General features: G+C 40.2%; 1 protein-coding gene across 2 annotated transcripts; it reads left to right on the plus strand.

Moving 5' to 3' along the window:
• The first annotated feature begins 5,239 nt into the window (after positions 1-5,239).
• Positions 5,240-7,185, plus strand: LOC101562365 (COP9 signalosome complex subunit 2-like). 2 transcript variants are annotated; one of them, XM_023699676.1, is made up of 2 exons: positions 5,242-5,825; positions 5,970-7,169. In XM_023699676.1, the coding sequence occupies exons 1-2, from the start codon at positions 5,255-5,257 to the stop codon at positions 6,584-6,586; spliced, it is 1,188 nt and encodes a 395-aa protein (XP_023555444.1). In that variant the 5' UTR covers positions 5,242-5,254; the 3' UTR covers positions 6,587-7,169. The 2 variants fall into 2 exon arrangements, with proteins under 2 accessions (XP_023555443.1, XP_023555444.1); XM_023699675.1 differs by having other exon boundaries at positions 5,240-7,185.
• The last annotated feature ends 2,095 nt before the right edge of the window (positions 7,186-9,280 follow it).

The raw sequence follows: 9,280 nt of genomic DNA on the forward strand, positions 1-9,280 counted from the left end.
TCCTCTCCTCTCTGGCAGAGATGAACCTAGACTTCCTGCTGTACTGCATCCCCACCTCTTTTTTATTTTGACATAGGATCTTGTTAAATTGCTAAGTTGCCTAGGCTAGGCTTAAATTTTCCATCTTCCTCCCTCAGCCTCCTGAATGGCTACAATGACAGGCATATATACCACTGCATAGGCTCTCAACATCCTCTTTCTACCTTAGGGTTATTGAGAGGAAGGCTTAGTAGGCGATTTCACTCCATGATAACACAGAGGGCCAAAGGGTACAGTCTTTTCCGGGGTACAATCTGAGTATGACAGCTGGTGCTTGAAATATTGAGAACTGATTAAAGATTACAACTCATGGTCTTATGAAGCCCCATCTATCTATAGATAATAAGAAATCCTTCCCAGGCAAATTATACTGAAAATGAAGAAAACCAAAGACATTTGGGAAGAATTCAGAGAAGATAAGAACAAAGAAAATTCTTAGAAGGCATGAGTTCACCCACTGGGCTGATGGCACATGCCTGTGATCACAGCACTTGGGAGGCTGAGGCAGGAGGATTGCTGTGAATTTGAGACTGTCCTGGGCTACAAAGTGAGTTCAAGGCCAGCCTGGACTATACAACAAGATCTTGTCTAAAAAAAAAAATAATAATAAATAAATAAATAAATAAAATGAGTTATGTAGTTATGCAGACTAGGAATTCTGCTAGCAGACTCAAGACCCAGAACCACTGATGGTGTGGTGCAGGTATGAAGGCTGGGCAGCGGGAGATTCAGGACTGTTGTTGGTACAGTCTGCGCTTACAGTAAAGTGGGTCTTTTTTGTTTTATTCAGGCCTGCAACTGACTGGATAAGCCCACTATATTGATCAGCTTTCCCGCTGCTGAGACAAAATACTCAGTCTGGCAACTTACAAGAGGAGAAGTGTATTTGGTTCATGATTGCAGAAGATTCAGTCCATGGTCATTAGCTCCAAGGCAGAAATAGGCTGGTGCAAGAGCATGGAGAGGAAAGCTTCTCCTTCCAAGGCAGCCAGAAGAGAGGAGGGCAGAGAGAGAGAAGGAGAGGAAGAGAGAAGAGGGAGGAAAAATAAAGGAAAAGGAGGAGGAGGAGGAGGAGTCAGGGACAAAACATAGGCTTTCCTTCATACCCCAGTGGTTCGCATCTTCCAAGCCATCCCTACTTCCCGACAGCACATTTGGCTGTGAACTCAATAATGCACACTGGTGAGTATAGCATAGAGTTCAGCTTTCTAGTCACCTTCCAAAGGCCCACTCTGAACACATGAGATTTTGGGGATCCACTTTAGAGCCAAATTATAATACCCACCCATATTATGGAAAACAATCTTTCTTCCTTATTAAAGATGGACCTCACCCAAAAACACCCTATAGATATATCCAGAATAAGGTGCAAGCAAATATCTGGGTACACTGTGGTTCAGTCAAGTTGACACATAAAATTAGCCCTCATAAAAATAAGTAAAATAGGCAACCATGGCCTTCTGTCCCACAATCCATCGTGCTCTTCCTTTCCAACTTGGGCCCGGCAGAATGGCTCCTGCAAAGAAGGATGGCAAGAAAGAGAAGGGCGTTTCTGCTATCAACCTCAGGTGGTGACCTGAGAATACACAATCAGTATTCACAAGTTCATCCACAGAGTGGGCTTCAAGAAGCGCGCTCCTCAGGCACTTGCAATCTGGAGGTTTGCCAGGAAGGAGATGGGGACTCCAGACGTGTGCATCAATACTAGGCTCAACAAAGCTGTCTGGGCCAAAGGAATATGGAATGTTCCATATCTTATCCAGGTGTGGTTGTCCAGAGAATGGAATGAGGATAAAGATTCACCAAACAAGCTGTATACCTTGGTAACCTACGTCCTTGTTACCACGCGTAAACATCTCCAGACAGTGAATGTGGACAAGAACTAACTTGGAAATAAAGTTACAGAATTGCCACAAAAAGAAAGTAACATAGATGGGACTAATAGAAAGGCAGACTTAAGCCCCAAAATAACAGTAATTATGTTATGTATAAAGAGACTGTATGTTGCAATGAACAGATCTGCTTGATCTAAAACTCTCTTCTCAACTTGACCACTTCCCAGGATGCTTGTGTGCACTGAAAGTCACTTTACAGAAGTCCCTGAGTTTAACTTTGCACTCTCAGGAAGGAAAGTTAGAGGTAGGTTTACAGCTCTACAAGTTAGAATCACTCTTCCTTGTGTCTGCTTGCAACGTGCTCTGTCTGCATTTCTAAACACATACAAGTTCTACTACCTTGTAACTGCTTTAACCCTTTACCTTCCCAGGGCTCACCTCCTCCCTGTTGTTCTGGTAGAATGGAAAGCTGATTTTTCTAATATTTGTGCCTGTTTTTCAAATATTTGTGCTTTGAAAGCATTGATGACGATGGCAACAAATGCAGAGCATTAATTTTAGCTCCCTCTGCTGTTTCAGCAACATAGATCATTAAAAAACTAACAAAAGAAAGAAATGCTCCGTTTCTTTTTCTTTTTTCTTTTTAATTTTTTCTTTCTTTTTTTTTTTTTTACTATTTTTTATTTGCTTTAAAAAATAAAGATCAAAAGACAGAAAAGAAAAACTCATTAAAGATTGACTTGGGGCTGGTAAGTGATAATCATTTAGATTCAGTTTTTTGAAAGAAGCATTTTTCATATGAAAAAGAAAGCAAGAGGGGCTGGAGAGATGGCTCAGTGGTCTAAAGCACCTACTTGAATCAAGCTTGGCGAAGCACAGGGACCACGGTTCGATCCCCAGCACCACATGCCAGCCAGCCCCGCCCCCTGGTGGGCTGAGCTGGCCACACACACACACAATAAATAAATGTAATAAATAAAAAAATAAATAAATATAAAAAAAAAAGAAAGCAAGAAGAATGAAGTGTACCCTTTAAAACTGTTACTTTTTCTTGTAGTACAATTTCCTCTTCATCATTATTATGATAGCATCATCAAGTATGATCAGTCTAGGGCCGGTGAGATAGCTCAGCGGTCTAAAGCACCTGCTTAGGCAAGCTTAGGCAGCCACAGGGGACCAGGGTTCAATCTCTGGCACCACTGCTACACCAGCCCCGCCCTCAGGGTGGGCTTAGCCGGCAAAAAAAAAAAAAAAAGGTCTGATCAGTTGATCATAACTATTTAGAACTTAGAGTTACTCCTTTATTCTTCAACATTTCTGGAATTCCCACTCTGCACATAGTGTGCCAGGATATGCACTGAGGATACAGAGGTGAGGAAGGGCGTTGTTTTAGTAATGTTCTTTCATCTTACATACTTGCATGGTTTTCTGCTTTTTTCATTGTCAGTCTTATCCCCTAGATAATAGATGAAATCACTAGGCAAGATGAATGAAATTTTCTATACATTTATTTTAAACATGTAAGACTCCTTAAATGTCTGTCTGGGGGCTGGTGAGATGGCTCAGTGGTCTAAAGCACCTACTTAGAACAAGCTTAGCAAAGCACAGGGACGGAGGTTCAATCTCCCAGCACCACATTCTCTCTCTCTCTCTCTCTCTCTCTCTCTCTCTCTCTCTCTCTTCCAGAATGGGGGATTGAACTCAGGCCCTTGCACTTGCCAGGGAAGCGCTTATTCTATTAAGCCATCTCCCTGGTCCCTGGTCTCTCATCTTCAAACTAGCAGTAGGAGCTTAAAAGCAGTTTGGCAAATGACTTAAATTTTCTGGGCCTGTTTCTTTGAACATATACACTGGGGATTGTTGGAAATATGTGAGTTAATACACGGAGAAGGCTTAAGCCAGTACTTGACACATAGGCAGCACAAAATAAATGTTATTTGTTATTTTCATTCATTTGTGAATTTACTGAGCACCTACTATGTTATGCATTTCTTGTCCTTATAAGCAAACAAGCAGAGATTTCTGGTTAGGCAATTGTTTCCATAGCCCTTTCTCATGCCTTTTAGTAGCAAAATTTCTGAGAGATTATCTTTCTACAGTTACATCACTATGTCTTCACAACTGGTTCACACTTAAGTCCTCTGCACTGTGCACCATGACTGCGGCCCCTTCAGGACCTGTACTACGAAAGTCACTAGATATCCCCAAAGTCCAAGAGGACACATCTGTGGACTTTCTTCTTCTGGAAGTCTTAAACGCATTTGACCCCTGATAGGTAATGTTCTTGGGGGTTTCCCTGCCATGGTGGTGGTAGCGTTTTCCTATCTCTTTGACCTTTTTTTCTATTTTATTTGTCTTTCTTCTGTCTTGTGAGGAAGGTTTCTCCAAAATTTTGTATTTAATATTTTCTGTTCCTCCTAGTGCTCGCTTTGGTAGCACATGTACTATTATTTCTCTATGTACCGCCGTGGAACACATCACACATTTTCACAAGGTCAACCATCACCCTGGGAGAAGTTAAGCACTGTAGAAGCCAAGAGCACAGGCTCCGCAGGGATGCTCCTCAACCCCAGCAGCTGATTGCCTCATTCTCTGGACACCAGTCGAGGGTCCTACAATTCAATTTAGACACTGACCAACTGAGCATCAGATTGCACAAATTTAAGGGCCAAGTCATATAATACTCCTCCTGGTATCAGGCAAAAATCTCTGCCACCTGCACTTCTGATTAGCTATGACTCAGGAGCTCCCATAACTATCTAACTAGCTTCTGTAATTCAACAACACAGCTTAGAGCCCAGGGAAAGAATCTGCTATATCTCCAGGCTGATTGCAAAGGATACAACTCAGAAATAGCCAACAGAAGACAAGCACAGACAAGGTTTAGGGCAATGTGTCAAATCTATGGCATGTGTGCTACAGCCAGATGTTTGTTGAAACATTGAAAACTCTAGAAGGTTTGCCATCACTGGCACAGAGTGAGGGATGCAGGAGCATCCATGTCCTCTCTTGATCCCCCCTATTACCAGACCTTTATGGTTCACTAGCCTAGAAGCTCATTAACTCTTGTTGAACAGTTTTTATGGCACCCAGTCTCTAAGGTTCCTCCTTTTAGTAGGTGAAGTCGGAAGTTCCAATCTTCTTTTTTTAAAATTTTTCTAAAAGAGAGTACAAAATAATATTAAAACAGAAAAATTACAAGTGATACAGAATTTCACTTAACAAAGTAATATAAATTTTATAATATTTGTTGTAATGCATAGTGTTGTCTCCCAGCTAGTTATTTATATTACCAGACATATACATGCAAAATTGGAAAAACAAAAAAAGAAAGAAATATATAAGAAACTAAGAAGAGTCCCCTCCCCCTCCCGGCCAAGATGTCTGACATGGAGGATGATTTCATGTGCGATGATGAGGAGGACTACGACCTGGAGTACTCTGAAGACAGTAATTCTGAGCCAAATGTGGATTTGGAAAATCAGTACTATAATTCCAAAGCATTAAAAGAAGATGACCCAAAAGCAGCTTTAAGCAGCTTCCAAAAAGTTTTGGAACTTGAAGGTGAAAAAGGAGAGTGGGGGTTTAAAGCACTGAAACAAATGATTAAGATTAACTTCAAGTTGACCAACTTTCCGGAAATGATGAATAGATATAAACAACTCTTAACCTATATTCGGAGTGCAGTGACAAGAAATTATTCTGAAAAATCCATCAATTCTATTCTTGATTATATCTCTACTTCTAAACAGATGGATTTACTGCAGGAATTTTATGAAACAACACTGGAAGCTTTGAAAGATGCTAAGAATGATAGGCTGTGGTTTAAGACAAACACAAAGCTTGGAAAATTATATTTAGAACACGAAGAATATGGAAAACTTCAAAAAATATTACGCCAGTTACATCAGTCCTGCCAGACTGATGATGGAGAAGATGACCTGAAAAAAGGTACACAGTTATTAGAAATATATGCCTTGGAAATTCAAATGTACACAGCGCAGAAAAATAACAAAAAACTGAAAGCACTGTATGAGCAGTCGCTTCACAGCAAGTCTGCCATCCCTCACCCACTGATCATGGGTGTCATCAGAGAATGTGGTGGTAAGACGCACTTGAGAGAAGGTGAATTTGAAAAGGCACACACAGATTTTTTTGAAGCCTTCAAGAATTATGATGAATCGGGAAGTCCAAGACGAACTACTTGTTTAAAATACTTGGTCTTAGCAAACATGCTAATGAAGTCGGGGATAAATCCATTTGACTCACAGGAGGCTAAGCCGTACAAAAATGATCCAGAAATTCTAGCAATGACAAATTTAGTAAGTGCCTATCAGAATAATGACATCACTGAATTTGAAAAGATTCTGAAAACGAATCACAGCAACATTATGGATGATCCTTTCATAAGAGAACACATTGAAGAACTTTTACAAAACATCAGAACACAAGTGCTTATAAAGTTAATTAAGCCTTACACAAGAATACATATCCCTTTTATTTCTAAGGAGTTAAACATAGATGTAGCTGACGTGGAAAGCTTGCTGGTGCAGTGCATATTGGATAACACCATCCATGGCCGAATTGATCAAGTCAACCAGCTCCTTGAACTGGATCATCAGAAGAGAGGTGGCGCCTGTTACACTGCACTAGATAAATGGACCAACCAACTAAACTCTCTCAAACAGGCTGTGGTCAGCAAGCTGGCCTAATGGAGAGCAAGCCCACACAGACCTGCTGAGTGCCGAGTTGTAATCCTTAAGAGAACTGGGAATGGCAAAACTACTGTCGGTTGATGTGTCCTGAACATTACTGGAGTTGTGGCAGAAGTGCTTTTTTGATCAACTGGTTTATGTTTTGCTGCTGCATTTATCCCAAGAAAAACAGCTTTAATCTCCAGAAGAAAACCAAAATACCATGGGATTTATGCTGTATTGACATCTTGCCCTAAACATACAACATCATAGTAATTTGTCATGGGCAACATGACCAGAGAGAAGATTTTGTCATGATTTTAAATACACTGACACGCTACTGTTGGTTCAATTTAAACATGTCTTACCTGCAGAAATTCTCTCACAAATAACCTGCAATAACTTGAAATGCATACCCTTTTGAACACTTCCTTTTCTCATGTATAAATGAAAATGTTTGCTGCATTTTGCAAAATGTCAGTTCTCCAGAAATGTGTCCGTATATTTCTGTACCTGCAGTGTAGTAAAGGTTTAGATGAAACCCCGTACTATAGTGGCATACTGTCACTTAGGGTTCAAGCAGCAAATAAACAGTGCAGCTCAGAAAAAAAAAAAAAGAAATTAAGAAGAAAAAAAGAATAAGTGAAAACAAGAGACAAAACAAATTAAGTATTATTCGCTCCTTTCCAAAGACTAGCAGCAATGCATAGTACAGTTGTCCAAATCATCCTGCTTATATCATAGATATATCTCTTTGCCCCACTCCCTCAATTATCCTCCTCAACTCAGTAACTCTTTCCTTTTGAATAAGTTCTTTCATTTTTCCCAGTATCTACTACACCCATCAGATTTCATTTTCTCTTTCAGATTCTCACATTAAAGAGACAATATGATGGGGTTTTTTGTTGTTGTTGTTTTTACAATATGATGTTTGCACATGCAGATCTGATTTATTTCACTTAAGAAGATGGTCTTCTAATTACTTGATCTCTCTGGAACCAGATCCACCCTGAAGCAATTAAGGGGCCCCTCCTAAATTATCTTATTAACATAAATTTAGCCATGACAAAGCCATTAAAAATTATAAAAGATATTCTCATGATTAAAGAAATTCCCAGACTTGTAGGAGTTCTGTACCTAGAACTGGAAACAAAGACCAAAATACTGGATACTTCTGATTAAACCATAGATATAGATCCAGAATGCCTTGGTTTAACCCCAGCTGCTATGACTTAGGAGTTATGTATCTTGGATAATCTCCATGTGTTCTAGGTTTCCCATTGGTTAAATGGTAAAAATAATAGAACCTGCTTAATAGGTTTGTTGTGCAGAATTAATGAGGTCATAAAAACACCTACAACCATACCTGGAACAGGGTAAGCAATCTCAGTATCTGATCATGCTTCATTCCCCAGCTCATCTCACAGGAAGATACAATCCCAATTTCCCTTCCCCCGCCCCCCGTTGCATTCCAAAGTGCTGCCTGATGTGCAAAAGCTTCAGTTCTATGGTATTCACAACAAGTTGTTTAATAAGTGTTAAATGGAGAAGAGGTCAGTCAGAGTCATCCTTTAGTCTAACTGGACACCTCAGGGAGCAGTATATGTGTGTGGTGTGTGTTACAGCTTGTATCTAGATATGCCCCAGAACCTTGTGCAGTAACAGGTGGTGCCTTTTGGGAAGAGGCTGGATCTAGGGTGTGTGATGCTGGGATCAAGGATGTGATGCTGGGATTGATTTATGGTGTAATACTAGGACTAAGCCTGCCTCACCTTGAGTGTGAGCGCTACCTGCCCTTAGGGTGAGTAGCCTGGATATGATATAAGGGATAGAAAGAGGGTCATATTTTGTCACTTGTAGCTTGATGCTTGATACATTGCTATCTTCTGCTTTCTGAATGATGTGAACTGTTTCTCCTCTGTGATGCCCCTCTGTCATACCACCCTGCCTTTGAGCCAGCCAACTGTGAACTAAAACCTCTACCAACTGTGAACTTCCATTGAGTTTTGGTGTCAGGTATTTTGTCTCAGCAACAAGGAAAGTAACTAAGACAATGTGTTATGAACCTAAGTTTGCATAAATGAGGTTTAGAAAACTCCACCCTTTGGAATATAAATAATTTAGAAAGAATACATTGAGGTTATCAGTATGACTATGAGCACAGTTAATATGTAAGATGAATTTCTGCCTTAGTCCATATATGGACTAAGTATATACTTAGTCTGTAGTATACTGCTATAACAGTATACTATAGACTGGATAATTCATAAACAACAAAAATTGATTTAGTGCCTGGCTCTACAGGCTGGGAAGCTCAATGTAGAGAGCTCACATCTGGTGAGGGCCTTCCTGCTGTGTCATAGCATGGCAGGGGGCATGACATGGGTGTGGGAGGGTGAAGAATAACAAGAGAGGGCAAGATGGAGCCAAAATCAATTTTCTGAGAAGCCCACTCTCATGATAAGAACCCACGCAAGCACTCACCGTATTAATCCATTCATGAGGCCTCTACCATTATGAACTAACCACCACTGGGGATCAAGTTTTTAACACATGACTTTTGTGGCACATATCCAAACCATAGCAGTTCCAAATCATTCTTTTCAACAAGAGTGAAAAAAGTTTTTCCAGATCAGTGATAAGTGATTTTTGACTAGGATATTAAAATGATGTTCATTGTTGTTGGCAGAATATCAGTATCTCCATTATGAA

This window comes from Octodon degus, unplaced genomic scaffold, assembly GCF_000260255.1.
Source record: "Octodon degus isolate 3935 unplaced genomic scaffold, OctDeg1.0 scaffold00114, whole genome shotgun sequence".
Lineage (NCBI taxonomy): Eukaryota > Metazoa > Chordata > Mammalia > Rodentia > Octodontidae > Octodon > Octodon degus.